Here is a 24,046-nt window from a genome sequence, read left to right on the forward strand (position 1 = left end):
GACTAAGTCTTTAGACCTAATATCAGACCTAATTATAGTAATCTTTTATCAACATGTAGCAGAGCTAGGCTATAGAATTGTACTAATTATTATTAGTACTACCACAACTGAGAATATTTTCGCTTTTCGCGCATAAATACACATATATAAAAGACATTTAGAGTTTTACAGTAATACTAATACAATCACCAAATAAAACTTCATGTTTCAGAACTAAATTGCGATTCTCATATTCATAGTAGTAAAAGTCACTACTGGGTCATGACCTCTGAAAGCATACAAAACTCGTAGAATTCTGGAAGTGACATTTTCTGGAATGGTTCCAGCGGCTACAAAACTGTTCGTGCCGATTCTTTCGTTTACTTCTCGGGAATACAACGTTTACGCATATTCCCTAATAGGCTAACGCTGGAATGCAAAAAAAAAAAAAAAAAAAAAAAAAAAAAAACAACTGGAAGTAAGCAGCAACATTAAAACTTAAAACGAACAAAAATTATTCCGTATACGAGGAAGGCTTAAAGTTCTTGAAAATACATCTCATTCAATTTCAACCGCCATTGTATTTGAGCATTCTTTCTTAAATAATTGTGACTGAAAGTCAAACTTTAGCATAAAGAGCGAGGATTGAAGAAGGGATAGCCCCCCTTACATACGGAATAATTTCTGTCCGTTTTAAGTTCTAGTGTTGCTCCTTACTTCCAGCATAAAGAATATATTTTTTATTTAGTTTCAGACCCTTTTTGAAATCATACCAGGATATCCCCCCACCGTGAAAAATTTTCCCAGGAAAAATTCATCCCATAGAAATCCTACCCCTCTCCCGCAGAAAATTCCCCCCAAAGAATATTCATGTACTTCCCCATAACAAATACTACACTTGAACAACAGGGCCCAAAATTGCATAAGTTACAACCCTTTCCCCAGTGACTATAGTTACATGACCTTTTAACTATGCTGAATCAAACGGCTATCACAAAATTTCAATCGGACGACTTTGGGTAAATTTTATTGTAATTATTTTTCTCTAAGGTTTAGCAAGATAAGACACCGCTTGTAAATAATAAATATTTAGACAAATAGGGTGACACTTATTTTTATTGTAAAATAAAAACTTTTTTACAGTGTTAACGAAGTAACAGTGAGGTGATTTGACGTTGTTTAAGGTATATAAAATATTTTTGGAAGATAGATGTCGTAAAACAATAATAACATTCTTCTATACTAGCAAAATAAACCCAAGAGTATTTGGGTACCTGCCCCTCCCCAAGACAAAAGTTCAGCCAAATAACGACAAAGATCTAGTTTCAGCAACAGATTTGAGCAGGTGAATTTTCGGTATTGTAACAAGTTCAAGTTTAACCTCAATAATACTTTGCTTTTACAAAACAAGGACCTCTTCAGCAGGGACCAGGGATCAAAATGGGGGCATGCAATAGGAACCTTTGATGTTTCTCAGAAATTCATGAATGTCAATTAACACATGAACAATTAGAGCCTGGAAAGCTATGTTATTTAAAATAGAAACAAAAATTCACTGATACCAATACCCCATTTATGCCCTCTTCTTACCCTTTCCCCAACTTCCCGTGCCAGATACTGTGTATTGCCATTCATAGAATCCTGACTCTTCCCATGCTTGCTGCCCTGTTAAGCGTAAATGACGTGATCATTAATTTTGTATTTTAATTTTCTTTTTTGGCTTATCTGATAGAAAATCGAAGGATAAATAAAATTTGTTTGAATATAAAAAATGATACCCCCCTTAAAATTACATTGACACTCCATTTTAGCCGGAACACTGCAGCGAAACATTCAGCAATATAGCTAAGCAGAATTTCAGGAAGTGAAACCCTTAAAGATCCTCCAAGTAGCATCTCCCCCAGAGGAAATATGTTAAAAGCACGCTAAACTCTAAAAACACAAGAAATCTGGCTATTTGATGATGAGATAGCTGGTATAAGATTAGTAAAAATACCGTTTTGAGTAAGGCCTTATTAAGGGGGTATGACACCTTCTAACTAAGATCCTTCAAGCATTTGGACCCTTTCTTATATTATGTCTCTTCTTTACCTCAATTTTAAAGATTTCAAATTATTAATGTTTCGGGCTTTATTAATGTTCTTAATTATTAATTATTATAATTAATTATATTAATTATTATTAATTATTTATTAATTATTATAAATTATTAATCTTAATTATTAATGTTCTTTAGTCGCTAAATTTTCAGCATGATTGTCCTCATAACCAGGCATGTACATAGCGGGGAGGGTTTCAGCCCCCGTCGAAGCTCTAAATTTTCCCAAATTTTGGCCGCCTTTTATTAAAATTATCAATTTTTTTTTCTCATCTGCCATCCACATGCCTGCTTAATACTCTACTCTAGAAAATTTTCTTCAACATTACTCTTGAAAATCTAGCAATTTTGAAAGTCAGTAAAGATGAATAAAACTGCTATTTTCAGAAGTATCGTATTTAGGGGGGTTGAGAGTAATTAGGACACTTTTAAGAGTAATTAGGAAACGTTGTAATTTTAATCCTAAAAATGCTTCGTTTCTAGGTTTAAATTATGTATAAGGGTTGTACTTTTTATCGGCTCGTACTTCTCTACCCAAATATTACCAAGTCCTAATTACCAATGTTACAAGCTTCTTAATCCGCTAAATTTTCAGCATGACAGGAATTGAATGGCTTAAGCTAATATTTAAGTTTTGATTGTCCTTGCACCCCTTTCATATTCTCTAAAATATTTTGTTTTGGATTTGCCCTTGTAAAAGTTGAAATGGTTTTATATCTAACCTGTATGTGTTTCCCAATTGCCCAGGCCATGCTGTCAATCCCCTTTTCAAATCTCTTTTAGGATTAAAACTTAATAGGCTTACACCTGTTTTGATAGAATCTCTTACAGAGGAAGCTTTACTTTGTTGAATGTGCTTAAACGACCGGAAACTCCCCCCATCTTAGAAACTGTTTTAAAAAAGAAGACAAAAATAATCTCTTTTCCGCTACTTTTCCTATTCTTACTTTTGAATTTGATTTTGTCATGTTGAAAATCTATCATTATTTTAGATTGCCGTTATCGCTTAGTTGCGCTATCCGTAAATCCGGCCTGAAATCTCGCCAAGGTTTTTAGATACCTGTTTTATAGTTGGCTGCAGAGCATGGGAGGCTTTCGGAAAAGGGGGTCAAGTTTCTCCTTTATAAATGTATGTTATATTTGCTAAGTGCATGTCCTCGACAAAATATCGTCTACCCTATCGAAGGAATATTTTCCCTGGATTACTTTTTATCATGGTTGCAGCAAAAAACCACGACCCTAAGGAATAAAAAAAAAAATAATAATAATAAAAAAATAAACAAATAAAATAAAAATGGGTTCCTGAAGAAACTGTCAAGTGACAAAACTCTGGGACTAAAATATAATATAGCAATCTAAAATTAACTTGCTATATTTCGGGAGCCGGAGTCCCTCCCCGGTGTAAAATTTCCCCACATGCAAAATTGAGCAGCCACAGAGGAACTACAATGTAGGTAACTCATAATGTCGATCCTATGTCAGCAAAGAGCAAACCACGACCCAAAGGAATAGAAATAAATAACGATAATAAAAACTAAACAAATAGAATAAAAATAGATTATTGACGAAACTGTCAAGTGATAAAACTCTGTCCAATTGATACATATTTTGAAAATATAGTTATCTGGAACTAAACTAAAATATAGCAATCTGAAAATAACTTACTGTATTTCGAGAGCCGGCGTTCCCCCCGTGGAAAATCCCCCAAGCGAAATTGAGCAGCCAGAGAGAAAGTACACCTCAAAATGTCGATCCTATTTCCTAAGGGATAACAAACTACCAGATATCCAATCAGTTTTAGGACAGGGGTTGGTTGGTCTTCAATCACTTTTGACTTGATGAAGGGGATGAGGAAGAGGCGACCCCCTTCTATATGGTCAAAATTGTACCCATTTTGGGGTTTAATGTTACATTCTACTTTTATGACAACAGCGTAGACCATAAATATTCTCGGAAATCAAGAGGGATTAAATATCAATTCCTACCTCCACTCCCCCTGCGAATTTCTTAGAACTAATTCTAAATTATGATCCCCCTCCAAAGATTATACGACCATCCCTTCCATTAGAACCTTATGTGTTAACAATGGATAGCTAACATAGCTTAAAGCCCCTGCCCCAAGGGCGTGGGGGAAGGGGAGGGATGGTTGCCCTTCGATCACTTTTGACTCTTGAAAACCACTAGAACTTCCAATTTACGATCGAATGAGCCTCCTCCGAAGTTTATACGTCTGGGAAAAACATAATAGCAATAAACAAATAATAAAACAATGAGCCCTTATGGCTCTTTACTATGGATTAAATAAAAAAAAACTACTGACAGAAAGGAGCAATATTAAAAATCAAAACGGATATAAATTGTTCGGTAAATCAGGGGGACTGCCCCTCCTCAATGCCCCGCTCTTTACGCTAAAATTTTTAAGAACTTTTAACAAAGGTTCTGATTCTAATTGCTGCACAAATTGACTGCACAAATTGAAAAATTGACTTGATAAAGTCGTTTTCTCAGATTCGACCATCTGGGGGGCTAAAGGGAGAGGAAAAATTAGAAAAAAATAGGTATTTATAACTTACGAGTGGGTGATCGGATCTTAATGAATTTTGATATTTAGAAGGACATCGTGACTCAGAGCTCTTATTTTAAATCCTGCCGGCATTAAGCCTCTGATTTTCCTTTTAAATCAATCTATTGATTCTTAGAATTTTGTTAGAGCTCATATCATATGAGCTCTTGGCTCTCAGCTCTTCTTGCCTCGTCACAAGTGCCATATGAGCTCTTAGCTCTTGTTTAGTTTTGGTTACTACTGAGCCGGGTCACTCCTTACTACAGTTCGTTACCAGGAACTATTTGATAAAACACTGTTACATACGTAAAACGGTTATTTGACCCAAGAAGCTTGGCTAGTTGTGGCCCACAAAATACAATAATAGAACACTGAAAAAACCATAAACATCATGCTAAACAACAAAAGGAATGTAAAATAAAAATAAAGGAGAATAAACACTAGAATACAATAAAACATAACTTAAAAAACAGGTATTAATAAAAATAACAGCGATAAACAGAAACCAAGAAAGTAGAGAAAACAGGGAAGACCTAACCGGTATTGATAGTGACATCTGTTCTATTTAAGCTGGAATTATCATTGCACTTTAATTATGCTTGTCTTTGCTCAGTATATTCTAGTTAAAAATTCATTACAGTAATTTTAAGCTGATCAAAGCACTTCAAATATTAGCCTGTTCCTACTTATCGATACGTACACTATTTCACTATATGTGATATGTACACTGCAACGGCACACTAAAAGACTTTGGAACCGTTTCTGTTGTCTGTCTAAATTATCATGCAAAGGGTTTGACAATTACTGGAGGGATTATGGGTAGAACTCTCGTCAACAGCGGTTTTTTACAGCAATTATTTTCTAGCTTCTATTAAACAAGGGCTCAGCAGTTTTGCCACCAATTTGCTTAGGGAAAAAAAAATGCCGGATATCAGCTAAGAAGAGTCCGGCAAGTTTTCAAGTCTTTAAAACTAATCCTTCGATTTTTCAGAGCAAAGATTATTACGTATCGACTTTTCTAAATCATATTACCATTATTTTGTCCAAGGCTTATTTAGATTAACAATAAGTGCTAATCTAAATAAACAAATTTTTATTAAATATCCCCGTAAATACATGTAGATCTAAATCACAAGGGTACACAATATGTCAATTTAACAAAATAAATTTTCCAGATGGCTACCCTGGGAACCGATTTATGATTTTTGAGAAAATATTATCCAGAATTATGCGGGATTTTAATCTTATTCTGAGCTTTTATAGTTTTATATACTTCCCAAACCCTGTGTAAACAAAAAGTCAATTTCGTATCTTTAGAGACAATAAATCAAGAGCTAAGAAATTTCAGTCTTAAGTCATAAATCTTGAGCCCCCTCCTGTCTCCTATAGCTAAAGACAAATGATCCCCCTGCGTCAACACAAATGCAACCATAACTGTAAAGAAATATAACCTCCTACTTCTAATGAAGTGTAGAAGATTGCTGAAGAGGGGTCTAACCCTGATGATGCCTGTCTAGGGGTCAGAAAGAGTCTGGTTGTCCCCAACCTGCTGTGTGCTGACAGTGTCCAATCATGGATGAAAACTTTTATGTATACAGTAATATACATATTGTCTACTGATTCTACAGACGATAAGGAAAGGGACCATTGTTTAAATTCTTTAAAAATCAGCAATTTATCAACCGAGAATTTATGTTTTATTTTTACTTGAATAAAATTTCGTTATGGTTGCTGCGTGTAAGCATTTTGTATGGATCTAACTAATTCTTAGGAAGAATAGAGGAGAGGGGGGAGGTTAACACCGAAGAAGGTAGTTTTATAGGCCACTATATCGTCAAATGACACTTTCCCTTTAACCTTAGTAATTCATGAGGAGGACATACAAACCTCTAAACTCCACCTCTGGCTGTTCCACTGTGTGCAGGCTAAGTTCGGTTTCGTACATAAGACATTTTTGCGACCTTAAGTTGCTCAAAGAAATGTCCACACCACATACAGGTTTTAAAAAGTTGAACTTCCTTAACGCCAAGATTGTACGACTAACGGAAGGAATATTGTAGTTTTGCAGTGAGCAAAAGTAGTTGGCAGAAAATCATCGACTACAGCAATTATTTGGACAGAACTCACCGTAGAGGACTCATAGAAGCCAAGGTAACGAAGTATGGTAACACAAGGTCTTCGGAGTTATCATGACTGGGGGGGGGGCTTAAATGACCAGGGTAATGGAATAGAGTGTATTAATTACGCATTTTTTCCCGCGTTTTAGACATATGTGACAAGAAACTACTGCATTTCTTAAGAAGATTTTACAAGTCTTTTTACCAAGACTCAGTCTCACAAAAGACTATTTTCCTATTTCCTCCCCCACAATAATTTTTTGAAGTCACACGTTCTATTATTTGGCTCTACCTAGCTTTGCTCACAGTTGAGTAAAGAGGCGCTAATCCCTCTCCCTGGATTTTGAGAATCCGGTTTTTAGTATTTTCATTGAAAAAAAAAATTGTTCCATTATCTAGAATTTGAGAAACACTGCTTTTTGTATCTTCACATTAGCAAAAAAAAGGAAAAAAAAAAAAGATTCCTAGTCCCCCATTACTTTTTTTTCGTGGATTGACGTCCCTGATGGACCAACCTTTTACACACTTGATTCAAATGCAGCGCGAAACAAATTTCTCGTGACGCCACTTTTCTTTATGGTTAAAATTCAGCTAATATTCCGTCAAAATATGTAATTTTATAACTTGAAAACTAAGAAAGAAACATACCTTACGTTGATTAGTCATAATCAAATATGGCATCTGTGGCACACTACTATTGTTTGATACGTTAAAAGTCTAAATCAATTAATCTCCGATTTTTGCAGATACAAATTTCTTTTTTACGGACTTGACCAATTTGGCTTCCGAATGACTCAGTTATTTTTACAAGTTTCTGCACATTATGGAGGAAAAACATATATCATAATAAGACACAGTAAAATAAAAACTCCATATTGCCTAACAATACGTCCTGTTTATTTCTGTCAGGTTAATGACGAGAAGGAATAAACTTTTCACCACCTAGTATGCATCTTAGAACGCCACATGTGCCACACAATTCCACTACGCTTGGTAAAGTTTCCACCAAGCTTGGCCCGTTTTCTACCCCTTTTGGCATACGCCAGCTGGTGCACGTGATTTCTTAAAGTGGGTGGCGTCTCAATTAAGGAGACGAGTTGGGGCCGGTATTTTTTTTTTGAAGACGAAATTCACTGAAAATGTACTTATTCATTTGACTTTGTAACAATCAAAATAGGATAAGCAGCAGATAAATGCCGAGTCGGCACTAGGGATAACAAGCTTATCCTTACCTTCCACAGACATTCTTCCTTTTTTGTGTCTCAGATCCGTGTCATATTGAACTCGTGTTCCTGACGAACGACTCGACGGTATCGGCATGGGGTTTGTTGCCGGCGTTACTGTAAACAAAAAAACTTTCAATTTTCTAAGGATCATTTTAGTTTACTTATCTGTATAATTGTTTTCCCAAAGCTACCGACTATGGACCCCTAGCTATGCGGCGACCAAAAAACGGCTACTGACTGTCTGTTTTTAGAGTTAAGTCCACTGGGTGATTGGGATCATGTCAATCAATAAGCTACAAAAGATTCTCAAGAATGTCATTATTGAGCGGCAATCCAAATTTGCAGTTAAATTTCATCTGAAAATGATTTTAAAACTATTGATTTTACCGATTTTAAAACTATGAAGATGCGTTTTGTATTATCTAACTGTTTTAAAAGAAATTGTGTCAATTAGTTTCTCGAGTAAATGGCAAGAAACTACTTTGAATAGTAAACATGTTTCTTCGTTACTTTAGAAACAAATTGGGCTATATATTTGCACATTAGGGTAGGGGGTGGTAAAGTATAACGGGTCTGCATGCAAAATGCGTTAGGTACAATTATTCTGCATACTATTAAGCAAGAATTGTTTTCTAGCTTAAAACTGCTCAAATACTTTGCCCCCCCAATGTGTAAATATATAGCCCAACTTATATATTTCTCATCTATTCTATCCCTTGTCTTTGTCTTGTCTCACGCTAAGCTTAAAGAAACTAACGAAGAAACCGGTTTGTTCTAGAGTTTTACACATTGAGTGCATAAACTTAAGTGAGTGGCGTATAATACACAAGTACCATAATATTTATTAAGGCTAAGCCACCTGGCATTTATATTCTCTTTAGTGTTCTATTCGAATAATTTTAGAATAAATCTTGTTTTTAAGAAAGTTGCCGCGTTTTTCCTGTTATTATTTTTTTCTCGTTCATAAGTTTACAGCATAACGTCCTGTGTTTTCAATTTAGCATTGAATCTATTAAAACTAGAATAAATTAGGCCAGATAGCCTCTTAAAGTATAAATAAAAAAAAAATAATTTTTTTAGCTGAAAGTAAGGAGCGACATTAAAACTTAAAACGAACAGAAATTACTCCGTATATGAAATGAGTTGTCCCCTCCGCAATCCCTCGCTCTTTACGCTAAAGCTTTTAATTTTTTTTAAAAAGTAGAATTGTGGCAAAGAGTCAAACTTTAGCGTAAAGAGCGAGGGATTGCGGAGGGGACAACTCATTTCATATACGGAGTAATTTCTGTTCGTTTCAAGTTTTAATGTCGCTCCTTACTTTCAGCTAAAAAAATTATTTTTTTTTTATTTAATTTCTGAACGTTTTTGAATTAATGCATGTTTGGTTTTGGCTCTCCGCACATAAATTATTAAAATGAAATTTGTATAATAATTCTTTTTTCTTCGCTAAATGGCTTTCTCTTAGTTTTGATCAGACGATTTTGAGAAATAAGGGGTGGAGAAGGAGGCCTAGTTGCCCTCCAATTTTTCGGTTACTTAAAAAGGCAACTACAACTTTTAATATTTAACGAACGTTTTTATTAGTAAAAAATATACGTAACTTAACAATTAACTTACGTAACAAACTTTCATAACCTTATATTTTTAATATGTATACGAGGGGGTTTGTACCCTCGTTAATACCTCGCTCTTTACACTAAATCGTAAGTTTTGTCCCAATTCTTTAAGAATGACCCCTGAATCAGAAAGGCCGTAGAATAAATAGTTTAAATTACTAAAAATACTTTAGCATAAAGAGCAAGGTATTTATCTCCTCCTAAATACCTCACTCTTTATGCTAAAGTATTTTTAGAACCCCTCATATGCGGAATAATCTCTGTTCGTTTTAAGTTTCAATGCTACTTCTTCCTTTCATTTGAAAAAACGTTTTCATGTTTATTTTTCATTGTTTTCTTATAGTAATGCTTGAGAATCCTGCGCCCTTTTCATTGAATTTTTCTTTCCCCATGACAGATTCCTCCAAGGAAAGATCCTCCAACATAGCCCCCTCTCTTCAGCCCCACCCCCAAGCAAAATAAAATCCCCCTGAAAACGTCTGTACACTTCCCAATAACCATTACTATATGTAAACACTGGTCAAAGTTTGTAACTTGCAGCCCCTCCCCCAGGGATTGTGGGGGAGTAAGTCATCCCCAAAGACATAGTTTTTATGGTTTTCGACTATGTTGAACAAAATGGCTATCTCAAAATTTTGATCCGTTGACTTTGGGAAAAAAATGAGCGTGGGAGGGGGCCTAGATGCCCTCCAATTTTTTTGGTCACTTAAAAAGGGCACTAGAACTTTTCATTTCCGTTAGAATGAGCCCTCTTGCAACATTCTAGGACCACTTGGTCGATACGATGACCCCTGGGGAAAAGAAAAAAAAACAAAAAAAAAACAAAAAACAAACAAACAAATAAACACGCACCCGTGATTTGTCTTTTGGCAAAAAATAGAAAATTCCACATTTTTGTAGATAAGAGCTTGAAACTTCTACAGTAGGGTTCTCTAATACGCTGAATCTGATGGTGTCATTTTCGTTAAGATCCTACGACTTTTAGGGGGTGTTTCCCCCTATTTTCCTAAATAAGGCAAATTTTCTCAGGCTCGTAACTTTTGATGGGTAACACTAAACTTGTTAAAACTTATATATTTAAAATCAGCATTAAAATGCGATTCTTTTGATGTAGCTATTGATATCAAAATTCAATTTTTTAGAGTTTTGGTTACTATTGAGCCGGGTCGCTCCTTACTACAGTTCGTTACCACGAACTGTTTGATCTTGGGTAATTTCTACTCATTTCAAGTTCGACCCTCGTTCTTTACTTAAGTAAATTTTATCTGAATGTCCTTTAATTGATAATAGTAATTAAAATTAGACTCACGGGATTAACTGAGAAAAATTCGTTTTATTAAACTGTATTCTAACCTAAATAGAAAAAAAAACTATTTTTACATGTATCTACTTGGTGAAAAAAAATGGAGTAAATTTTTGTGCTGAAACTTTCCTAAACTAGACTAATAAAGAGAAACCTGATTGGTCCACTAGATGGGACTGGTTCCTTATAATGTTGAGTAGCCAAAGTCTCAAAAAGTCATTAAATAGTGCAAATGAATTTTTCATTTTAGAATTTTTCACATTTCATAATTAGCCTCTTAGTCTCAGACAATGAAAGGGTTGTAGTTTCAAAAAGGCTACTTATACCTTTTGAAAAGGTCATAATCAAGTTACTATGCCCTTATCTTTTTTTTTGAAACGCCATTTGGTTCACGGAGGTTATGGTTAAGAATCAAATATTACTGAATACCTCCAATGTTCTCCTGAAGATCTTTATTTTCTCCTGAAGATCTTCTACCAGTTCAGTGCGAAATCGCCCGATAGAAAAGTTTTCCCTTCGGAAGTGGCAAACTTAAAGCAGTCGATTCAATTGCTGTTGGTGTTTGCAAGATAGGCTGAAGCGTCTGTAGGACTCACATTCCGAACTGCTTGTCGTTAATGGAGGCATGGTTCAATAGCTTTCAAATCTATCAAGGCTTTATAGGTACTTAAAAGAGAGCACGAAGCTCTAAGTAAGATCAACCCCTTTATCGGTGGGAACCTTAGAACACAGGCTCTCGGAATTGCAAGGATGCAATGGTACTTAGGACTCTGCCTAGTATGTCTGTTCGTTCGGAAGATTTTTAGTAAAAATGATCAGTTATTCCAGTAATAGTGAAGCCGACTTTCTGACAGCCCCGACACGCTGCTTTTTTCAACGGTAAAAAATTGACTAGTTGTTTTTTCATCCCAATTAGTTTCATACCTTGTGCACTTACAACATTTTCATTTCATAATGACAGCTAATAATAAGTCATTTGATTAAATATCATTTGAAATCTTTACCAGAAAATTAATAAAAAAAATATGCGAATTAACTTTATTTTGTAATACTTGATTTAACCAAAAAAAAAAAAAAAAAAAAAAAAAGAAGCCAAGTAAGAGAAGAAAATGATTCGAAAACATTGACACAGATGTTTCGATGTACGTACTAGCAAAAATGGAAACATTAATATTCCTACATATTAAAAAAAAAAAATACTTAGATATCGCGTATTTCAAGTTCAAAGGTGTCATGGTAACCACAATAGCGAGTAGCAATTATTTTGATAGATAGGACAATATCGAAAATATCTGAGAATCATATATCCTTTAAACGAACTGAATAAAAAAAACAAGTTTTTTTTTTAGCTGAAACTAAGGAGCGACATTAAAACTTAAAACGAACAGAAATTACTTCGTATATGAAATGGGCTGCTTCCTCATCAACGCCCCGCTCTTTACGCTAAAGTTTGACTCTTTCTCTCAACTCTGCTTTTTAAAACAGTAAAAACATCAGCGTAAAGAGCGGGGCGTTGATGAGGAAGCAGCCCTTTTCATATGCGAAGTGATATCTGTTCGTTTTAATGTCGCTCCTTTCTTTCAACTAAAAAAAAACTTGTTTTTTTTTATTTAATTTCTGAACGTTTTTGAATCAATGCATGTTTTGATTTTGGCTCTCCTAAGAGGAATAATTAACACAAAATTTGCAAGTTTATTTTTTTTTTTGGCTAAATGGCTTTCTCATAGTTTTGATCGAGTGATTTTGAGAAAAAGGGAACGGTGGAGGAAGCCTAGTTGCCCTGCGATTTTTTGGTTACTTAAAAAGGCAACTGGAACTTTTAATTTTTTACGAATGTTTTTATTAGTAAAAGATAAACGTAACTTATAAATTAGCTTACGTAACGAACTTTTGTAATCTTATGTTTTTATTACATATAAGAGGGGTTCACCCCCTCGTCAGTACCTCGCTCTTTAAACTAAAGATTAAATTCTGTCCCAATTCATTAAGAATGACCCCTGAATCACAAAAGCCGTAGAATAAATAGTTCAAATCACTAAAAATACTTCAGCGTAAAGAGCAAGGTATTGGGAGGAGGTGAACCCCTCATATACGTAATAATTTCTGTTTGTTTTAAGTTTTAATGCTGCTCCTTACTTCCAGTTGAAAAAAAAACTTTTCATATTTATTTTTTCATTGTTTTTTTTAAATAATGCTAGAAAATCCTGCGCTCCCTTCATGGAAATTTTCTTCCCCCATGACAAATTCCTCGATAGAAAGTTCCCCCAGCATATCCCCCTCTTCTCAACCCCTCCCCCAACCAAAAAATCCCCCTGAAAACGTCTGTACACTTCCCAATAACCATTACTATATGTAAGCACTGGTCAAAGCTTGTAACTTGTAGCCCCTCCCACGGGGACTGTGGGGGAGTAAGTCGTCCCCAAAGACATAGTTATAAGGTTTTTCGATTACGCTGAATAAAATGGGCTATCTCAGAATTTTGATCCGTTGACTTTGGGAAAATAATTAACGTGGGAGGGGGCCTAGGTGCCCTCCAATTTTTTTGGTCACTTAAAAAGGGAACTAGAACTTTTCATTTCCGTTAGAATGAGCCCTCTCACAAGATTCTAGGACCACTGGGTCGACACGATCACCCCTGGAAAAAAAAAAAAAAAAACAAACAAATAAACACGCATCCGTGATCTGCCTTCTGGCAAAAAATACAAAATTCCTCATTTTTGTAGATAGGAGCTTGAAACTTCTACAATAGGGTTCTCTGATACGCTGGATCTGATGGTGTGATTTCCGTTAAGATTCTATGACTTCTAGGGGGCGTTTCCCCCTATTTTCTAAAAATAAGGCAAATTTTCTCGGGCTCGTAACTTTTGATGGGTAAGACTAAACTTGATGAAACTTATATATTTAAAATCAACATTAAAATGTGATTTATGTAGTTATTTTGTGTTTTTGATGTAGCTATTAGTATCAAAATTCCATTTTTTAGAGTTTTGGTTACTATTGAGCCGGGTCGCTCCTTACTACAGTTCGTTACCACGAACTGATTGAATCCTGCTTAGGCAGGATTCTGTTTATAATGAGGGAGGTTAAAGTTTGAAAAAAACGAACCAGTAAGAATCGGTGAATTATACTGAAAATATAAGAAATTAGTCTCCATTTAGGAGACTAAGAGAGAAACTCTTAAAAAGTAAATTTGTGCCATGAAAAACTATACCATTATAGTCTCCAATGCTTTGGCCTATATGAGGACATTAAGCGGGAAGCTAACTAGATCTATGCCATGAAAATCTATACCTTTTTTACAGCTCTTTAAGAAATTAGGTAGATTTATGCCGTGAAAATCTATAAAATTAGGCTTTAGAATTTTGTCTCCATGGCATTGGTCTTTATTAAGAAACTGAGAGAGAAACTAAGCAGATTTACACCATGAAAATCAATGTTTTTTACAGGTCTTTTCGTTGAGCAGTTGAGCCCTTTTACAGGAAGAGGAAGAATTGAAGATTAAGAGAGAAACTAGTAGATTTATACCATGAGCAATAGCTAAGAGCTCATATGGCACTTGTGATGAGGCCGGAAGAGCCAAGAGCCAAGAGCTCACATGGCATGAGCTCTAGCAAAATTCTAAGGATCAATAGACTGATTTAAAAGGAAAATCAGAGGCTTAATGCCGGTCGGGATTTAAAATAAGAGCTCTGAGTCACGAGATCCTTCTAAATATCAAAATTCATTAAGATCCGATCACCCACTCGTAATTTATAAATACCTCATTTTTTCTAATATTTACTCTCCCTTCACCCCCCCCCCATATGGTCGAATCGGGGAAAACGACTTTATCAAGCCCATTTGTGACGCTCCCTGACACGCCTACCGATTTTCATCGTCCTAGCATGTCCAGAAGCACCAAAGTCGCCAAAGCACTGAACACCACCCCCTAACTCCCCCAAAGAGAGAGGATCCAGTACGGTTACGTCAATCACGTATCCACGACATTTTCTTATTCTACCCACCAAGTTTCATCCCGATCTCTCCACTCTAAGCGTTTGCCCATATTTCCGGTTTCCCCCTCCAACTCCCCCCAATGTCAACAGATCTGGTTGGGATTTGAGATAACAGCTCTGAGAAATGAGATCCTTCTAAATATCAAATTTCATTAAGATCCAGTCACTCGTTCTTAAGTTAAAAATACCTCAATTTTTCTAGTTTTTCCAAATTAACACCCCCCAGCTCCCCCAAAGAGAACGGATCCTCTTCCAATCATGTCAATCACGTATCTATAACTTGTGATTATTCTTCCCATCAAGCTTCATCCCGATCTCTCCACTCTAAGTATTTCCCAAGATTTCCGGTTTCCAAGATTTCTGTTTCTACCCTCCAGCCCCCTATGTCCCTGGATCCGATTCGAATTGAAAATGAAGCATCTGAGACATAAGTTCCTTTTATATATCAAGTTTCATTAAGATCCGATTACCCATTCGTAAGATAAAGATACCTCGATTTTAACATTTCCAAGAATTCCGGTTTTCCCCTCCAGCTCCCCCCTCAATGTCACCGGATCTGGAATTTAAAATGAGAGCTCTAAAGCACAAGATCCTTCTAAATATCAAATTTCATTAAGATCTGATCACCCGTTCGTAAGTTACAAATACATCATTTTTTCTATTTTTTTCCGAATTACTCCCACCCCCAACTCCACCAAAGAGAGCGGATCCGATCCGGTTATGTCAGTCACGTATCTTGGACTTTTTCTTATTCTTTCGACCAAGTTTCATCCTGATTTCTCCACTTCTGGTCCCCCCCCACCCCAATGAGACTGGATCCGGTCGGGATTTAAAATGAGAGCTCTAAAGCACAAGATCCTTCTAAATATCAAATTTCATTAAGATCTGATCACCCGTTCGTAAGTTACAAATACCTCATTTTTTCTAATTTTTCCGAATTACTCCCCCCACCAACTCCACCAAAGAGAGCGGATCCGATCCGGTTATGGGAGTCATGTATCTTGGACTTGTGCTTATTCTTCCCACCAAGTTTCATCCTGATCTCTCCACTTCCGGTCCCCCCCCCCAATGACACTGGATCCGGTCGGGATTTAAAATAAGAGACCTGAGCTACGAGGTCCTTCTAAATATGAAATTTCATTAAGATCCTATAAATCCTTCGTAAGTTAAAAATAAATACCTCATTCTAATTTTTCCAACCCCCTCCCCCCAACTCCCTCAAAGAGAGTGGATCCGTTCCGGTTATGTCAATCACGTATCTAGGACTTGTGTTTATTTTTCCCACCAAGTTTCATCCCGATCCCTCCACTGTAAGCGTTTTCCAAGATTTCAGGTTCCCCCCCCCCCAACTCCTCCAATGTCAGTGGATCCGGTCGGAATATAAATAAGAGCTTTGAGAAGCGATATCCTTCCAAACATCAAATTTCATTAAGATCCGATCACCCGTACGTAAGCTAAAAATACTTCATTTTTTTTAAATTTTTCCGACTTAACCGTCCCCCTACTCCCCCCTCCCAGATGGTCGAATCGGGAAAACGAAAATTTCTAATTTAATCTGGTCTGGTTCCTGATACGCCTGCCAAATTTCATCGTCCTAGCTTACCTGGAAGTGCCTAAACTAGCAAAACCGGGACAGACAGACCGACCGACCGAATTTACGATTGCTATATGTCACTTGGTAGATACCAAGTGCCATAAAAACTATACCATTAGTCTATAGATTTTTGTCTCCATGGCATTGGTCTCTATTAGGAAACGAAGAGAGAAACTAAGTAGATTTACACCGCAAAAATCAATGATTTTTACAGCTCTTTTCGTTGAGCAGTTGAGCCCTTTTATAGGAAGAGGAAGAATTGCAAGCCCACAAAAAAACTCAAATGTTCTTGCCAAATTTTGGTAGAATATCAAGGTAACAATGAAACTAACAGCAAATAAATCTTGGATCGAAACATAGCTAAGAATAAAATATTACTAAAATATTGACTTTTCCAGCTCAACAGAATTCACAGTAAGTTTAAATTTTTTATTTTTCCACAACATTCTGTTGTGGAGATTTCCAAATCCAAATTTATGAATTTGGTTAATAAAATTCATAAAATAGGCTTAAAAAAAGCAAAAAAAAAAACAACCAGGAATGAGCTAAATTAAAATGTATTAAATAAAAAAAAACAAGTTTTTTTTAAATGAAAGTAAGGAGCGACATTAAAACTTAAAACGAACAGAAATTACTCCGTATATGAAAGGGGCTTTTCCTCCTCGACACCCCGCTCCTTACGCTAAAGTTTTTTATTGTTTTAAAAAGTAGAGTTGCGACAAAGAATCAAACTTTAGCGCAAGGAGCGGGGTGTCGAGGAGGAAACGCCCCTTTCATATACGGAGTATTTTCTGTTCGTTTTAAGTTTTAATGTCACTCCTTACTTTCATTTAAAAAAACTTGTTTTTTTTATTTAATTTCTGAAAGTTTTTGAATTAATGCATGTCTGATTTTGGCTCTCCGTACATAAATTACTAAAATGAAATTTGCATATTAATTCTTGTTTTGGCTAAATGGCTTTCTCTTAGTTTTGATCAGACGATTTTGAGAAATAAGGGGTGGGGAAGGAGGTCTAGTTGCCCTCCAATTTTTCGGTTACTCAAAAAGGCAACTAGATCTTTTAATTTTTAACGAACGTTTTTATTAGTAAAAAAAAAAACGTAACTTAAGAATTAACTTACGTAAGAAACGTACATAACTTACGTAACTTACGTTACGTTTTATTCCAATTCTTTAAGAATGACCCCTGAATCATAAAGGCCGTAGAATAAATAGTTGAAATTATTTAAAAAATTTTTAGCATAAAGAGCGAAGTATTTATCTCCTCCTAAATACCTCGCTCTTTATGCTAAAGTATTTTTAGAACCCTTCATATGCGTAATAATCTCTGTTCGTTTTAAGTTTTAATGCTTCTCCTTACTTTCAATTGAAAAAACTTTTTCATGTTTATATTTTCATTGTTTTTTTTTACAGTAATGCTAGAAAGTCCTGCGCCCTTTTCATTGATTTTCTCTTCCCCCATGAAATACTCCTCCAAGGAAAGATCCTTCCATATAGCCCCCTCCCCTGAACCCCACACCCAAACCAAAAAAATCCCCCTGATAATGTCGGTAAACTTCCCAGTAACCATTACTGTATGTAAACATTGGTCAAAGTTTGTAACTTGCAGCCCCTCCCCCAGGGACTTTGGGGGGTAAGTCATCCCCAAAGACATAGTTATTATGGTTTTCGACTATGCGGAACAAAATGGCAATCTCAAAATTTTGATCCGTTGACTTTGGGAAAAAAAGTGAGCGTGGGAGGGGGCCTAGGTGCCCTCCAATTTTTTTGGTCACTTAAAAAGGGCACTAGAACTTTTCATTTCCGTTAGAATGAGCCCTCTTGCAACACTCTAGGACCACTTGGTCGATACGATGACCCCTGGGAAAAAAAAAAAACAAACAAAAAAACAAATAAACACGCACCCGTGATTTGTCTTCTGGCAAAAAATACAAAATTCCAAATTTTTGTAGATTGGACCTTGGAATTTTTTCTATAGGGTTCTCTGATACGCTGAATGCGATGGTGTAATTTTCGTTAAGATCCTATGACTTTTAGGGGGTGTTACCCCCTATTTTCCAAAATAAGGCACATTTTCTCAGGCTCGTAACATTTGATGACAAAGACTAAATTTGATGAAACTTATATATTTAAAATCAGCATAAAAATCCGATTCTTTTGATATATCTTTCAGTATCGAAATTCCGTTTTTTAGAGTTTCGTTTACTATTGAGCCGGGTCGCTCCTTACTACAGTTCGTTACCACGAACTGTTTGAAAATGCGCCAGTATAGCCCGAGATATCCTAAAATATTTGCAATGCTTTAGCAGTAGCATCCATAAGGAGCGGCTGGGAGTTTAGTATTTTCGTTGAAAAATAAATCGAAATACAACAAAATTGCACCCAGTGGTGGTGCTGCCTCTCTTTCGCCCAGGGCAAAATCTTCTTTAGTGTGCCACCCTGTCTCCCAAAAAACTTCAGGCCAAATTTTTACAAAATTTCGTTTATTAACAAAACTATTTTCAATTTAGTAATTAGTTACTAATTCATTTTGAATTGTTATTTTAATCTAATTGCTACTATTGAATTATTTTTATTTTTTTATTCACTTTTATTTCATTGATCAATTAATAACGCATTATTTATTTTCGTGTATTAATTATATTCTCTACTTTACTTTAATAAGAATTCAAAAATTAAAAACAGGGGGGCAACTGCCCCCCGGTACTTCCCCTAAAACCGCCTCTGATTGGCCCCCTCTTCGGTTTTGAAAGATTTTGGATTAAAAAAAGATTTTGAATTTGTTATGGACTTCAGTAGCAAAATTATGGGTAACGAAAAACAAATTTTGGTAACAAACTAAAATAAACAGATTTTAAATGGACAAACCTTTGATTTCATCGCATTAGCCACGGACCCATTTTTTAAATATAAACTTTGGCAATAAGCCTCTTCCAGCAAAAATCACTCAGATAATTTGAGTAAAGTATATAGAACATGGCTCATGTATAACAGTTCCTAGTGTAAATCCACATAAACGAATTATATAATAGGAAACAAGAAAAATAAATCTTTCACGAAACTTTTTAGTGTTCACTTTTAGATACGATATAAGATTTATTACACACTTAAAACCAATCTGATAGCTATCCCAGGCCTGTTGAAAATCCATTGCAAGCTTATCGAATATTCACCATGTTTGATAATTTTGCAATAACTTCGCTCTCTTGGCTTTTTTCCTGGTAGAAAACAGACCTGCCATTCCAGGGAGGGGGGGAGGGTAGCATGGCTTTTAGCTTTCAAGGAAATTGACATGGTCGTGAGAAAAGACGTAAAAACAGAATTTTATTTATTTCATGTATTTATTTATATCCCGCAAATACAAAAAAGTATAAAGGCACAGCACCGATAAGAAAAAATAAAGGGGGAGAGGGGATACAAACTAATTTCAATTTGCAGCGTCAGGCCTATAACTATTTGCAGGAATTTTTTGCAATAGCTTTGTATGGCTTTATTATTTTGTGTTGACAATAGAATCACCATTATTGGGGGGGGGGGGGGGGTGGGAAATCATCGTGGGAATATCTGCTTTAGCAAAAATAAAATTAGTTTGAAACCACATCGTTTCATTATTTTTTTGAAGGAAATTCTTGTAAAGAACAATCTATCAAGGGATGAAAGAGCCTCAAATGACCTGAGGGATCCAACCTCCCCCAATGCTATTTTTACCCCTCGTTACGGTATGATATTGGATACAAATTTGCGTTTATTTGTTCATAAATTAGGGTCATTAGTTATGAGATTGTGATTTATTGCGTTGAGTTTGGTGGCTTTGTTTGTTTTGTATAATTAACTACAAAACTATCCGAAAGAAAGATTTCAAAGAAAAGTAAAAAGCCATGTTTTTCTTCATACCAGCAGAAATATAGCCCTATAATAATTAGAACTCAAAACGACCACAAAAAAATAAAAACATCATACAAAACATAGAGATATGTTTTCTATGATAGTCGCATATCTCAGATAATCGGAGAACTCAGATGTGGCAAACAGTTCGTGGTACCGAACTATAGTAAGGAGCGATCAGGCTCAATAGTAACCGAAACTCTAAAAAACTGAATTTTGATACCAATATATACATTAAAAGAAACAAAATTTTACGCTGATTTTAGAGTTGCGAAATTTTACGCTGATTTAAATATATAAGTTTATCAAATTTAATCAAGTTTCATCAAGTGTAGTTTAACCAATCAAAAGTTACGAGCGAAAATTGGCCTTATTTTCAAGAAAAGGGGAAAACACCCTCTAATTCATATAATCTTAATGAAAATTACACCACCAGATTCAGCGTATCAGAGAACTCTAATGTACAGGTTTCAAGCTCCTATCTGCAAAAATGTGGAATTTTCTATATTTTGCCTTAAGAAAGATCACGGATGCGTGTTTTCTTGTTTTTTTCCCAGGGGTGATCGTATCGACCTATTTTTCCTAGAATATCGGGAGGGGACTCATTTTAACAGAAATTAAAAGTTCTAATGTCATTTTTCAGTGATCAAAAAAATTGCCTCCTCCCACGCTCATTTTTTCCAAAGTCAGCGGATAAAAATTTTGAGATAGCCATTTTGTTCAGCATAGAAGAAAAATCTAATAACTATGTCTTAGAGGACGACTTAATACCCCACAATCCCCGGGAGAAGGGCTGCAAGTTACTAACTTAGCCCACTGTTTGCATATTGGTTATTAGGAAGCATAATGACGTTTTCAGGGGGGTTGGTGGTTGGGGGTCACGTGAGAAGATCTTTCCATGGAGGAATTTATCGTGGGGGAAGAGAATTTCATTGAAGGGAACGCTGGATTTTTCAGCGTTATTTAAAAAAAAAAACAACGAGAAATTAAATAAAACATTCTTAAAGAACTGGAACAACATTCAAATTCTAGTGTAAAGAGCGGTGTATTAACGAGGGGGCGAACCCCCTCATATACAAAATAAAAATATACAAGTTCGTTACGTAAGATAATGTGTAAGTTACGTATATTTAGCCTATTATTAATAAGAACTTTCGTAAATAAAATTAAAAGTTCTAGTGGCCTTTGTAAGTAACCAGAAAAAATGGAGGGCAACTAGGCCCCCTCCCCCGTCCCTTTTTTCTCAGAATAATCCAATCAAAAATATGAGAAAGCCATTTAGCCAAAAAATTAAAATTAATATGCAAATTTTGTTTTCATTATTCATGTACGGTGAGACAAAATCAAAACCTGCATTACTTCAAAAACGTTGAGAAATTAAATAAAAAAAAACAAAAAAACATTTTTTTTTAACTGAAAGTAAGGAGCGACATTGAAACTTAAAACGAACTGAAATTATTCCGTATTTGAAAGAGGCTGTCCCCTCCTCAACGCTCCGCTCTTTACGCAATAGTTTGATTCGTTCTCACCAGTCTACTTTTAAAACATTTTTTTTTTCTTTTTAAGCAGCAAAACCTTGCGATCAACGCTTTTGGTGTGTTAACTTTCGACTACACGCTCGTCTCTGGTTGCTAGTGCTCTGCAGTGTATTTGCACCTCATATGGTAACATCTCGCGCAATAGAGGAAGGTATAGCCGCCGAGGCTTATGTACACTTTACCATAGTTTTTGTTCTCCTACAATTTCAGCTAACACCGTTTTCAGCTAAGGAGAGGCTATTTTACAGAAATCACAAGATTGTTTCTAATTTTGGACTTACCGACCCCCAAGTGGTGCTTGACAAAATCGCTAAGGATATGAGGACCTTCTTTGGAGACCATATCTCCAAAGAAGATATGGGCCAGTGATCCTCTCACTTATTTCTTCCCAGATCAGTGATTCGGTGGATATTGTTATGTTATTTATGTTGTGTTTTTCTTCTTATTTCCTTGTGGATTATTTTTTTTTTCGTTTTTTACTCTGCATTTATTTTATATCATAGTGGGTTATAAATAAACTTACTTACTTACTTATTTAGATCATTATATAGATGAATAAATAGTTCTTAAAACGAGTACAAATTTAATTCAATGTTCAAATCAAACTTAAAACGAATACAAACTACAACAAACATGAGTTTGGCTGCTGCCCTTTTCCAACTTCCATAACCGTAAAAGTCTAAAACTTGTTGCGTCGCTGGTCCACCAAATTTTATACGACCACTCCTTCCATAAAAACCTTATTTGTCAGCAATGGGCAACTTGCAAAACATACAACCCTTGCTATGGGGGCTGTGGACAGTTTTGCCAACCCAGGAGGCAGATTCATTTTATTTCGAGACTCTTTTCAACAAAAATGGCTATCTCAAAATTTTGATCGGATGCATTTGAGGAAACAGGGCGAGGTGGGGTTGGTTGCCCTCCAATGAAGTTTGATCTTAAAAAAGCACTAGAACTTCTGATTTCCAAATGAATGAGCCCCCTCCGACAGTCCCTTCCATATAAAGTGCCTCTTAAAACAACAACAAAAAGACAGCGAAGGCTTATGGCTCTTTACTATAGGCAACAAGCGTTGTCTCTGATAGTGTAAAAGTATCTCCTTAATTGAAAAAACTTAGCCTTGTTTTGACATCCTAACCCGGGGGAGGGGGCAAGTGGTTGTTAGATTTTGAGAAATAACTTCCTTTGGTAGTTTTAATGAAAAAAAAAAGAAAAAGAAAAAAATGAAAAAGAAAAAAATCTCCCTATAGATCCTGAAAAATGCCTTTATCTGCATCTTCATGAAGAAATTGACGAAGCATCCTTACCATATCCTCTAAGTTTCCCGGAAATACATTGTCCATTAATGATTTTCGTAAACTTGCACCCTTGAACTTTACGTAATTATTGTAGAAAATCTCTAATTGGTTCGAGCCTCTCTTGACCTTTGAAAGACACCAATTGAAAGCCCTCCACATATTTTTATAACATGTTTTTTTCGCCAGAAAATTAGCTGTAATTCATCAGCATTACAACTTTAACACATGTATCTCTGATGCGATCAACACCCAAGTCTCAATAATAGAGCCAGGCGTTCACTGTTAATTTCATTCGCACTTTTGTTTGTAAATTAATGAAAGTTGCCTTGACTCGTGTTGGTTTTTGTTTCAAAGAAAACCAGAAACATTGAATTCCAAGTGTTTATGTTAAAAGAATAATCATTTTGATCCATCTGGCTGGTGGCCATGTGCTGTAGTTTTGCCAGAGTTCCAGGAGTATTATTATTGACAGTAAGTAGGCAACATGCCTGTTTTTTGAAACTTTTCTGATTTACCACTTTTATGATAAGTCCCTCGTTGTTTTGAAACTTGGCGTTATTTGCCCTAAAGATATTTCGACCAATAAGAACTATTCAAATAGGGGTGTTATTTGCAGGAGGGTGATTATCTCTTCTAGATTTTGAAAAATACATTTTTTGGTGTTTTCAGTGGAAAATACCCTTTTTGTGGTGTTTTCATTGAAAAAAATCGAAAAACAACAAAATGACACCCCTATATTTCGAAAAATACATTTAGTACCTCGCTAATTACAGTTTCAAAAATTCCTGCCTCTGAAAGTAAGATCGAAACATCTTTCATAAGATTAGAGGATAT

General features: G+C 35.6%; 1 protein-coding gene across 2 annotated transcripts in view; it reads right to left on the minus strand.

Moving 5' to 3' along the window:
• The window catches only part of LOC136037939 (ATP-dependent RNA helicase SUV3 homolog, mitochondrial-like), a 377,602-nt gene that overhangs the window by 38,776 nt on the left and 314,780 nt on the right, over window positions 1–24,046 (minus strand). Inside the window, exon 11 of one of the 2 annotated variants that reach the window (XM_065720811.1) lies at window positions 7,990–8,097. The exons of the other annotated variant lie outside the window; for it this stretch is intronic. Coding sequence (XP_065576883.1) covers window positions 7,990–8,097 — 108 coding nt within the window. The remainder of the gene's footprint in view (window positions 1–7,989; window positions 8,098–24,046) is intronic. 2 annotated transcript variants of the gene reach the window in all.

The sequence above is a fragment of the Artemia franciscana genome, chromosome 2 (genome assembly GCF_032884065.1).
Source record: "Artemia franciscana chromosome 2, ASM3288406v1, whole genome shotgun sequence".
Lineage (NCBI taxonomy): Eukaryota > Metazoa > Arthropoda > Branchiopoda > Anostraca > Artemiidae > Artemia > Artemia franciscana.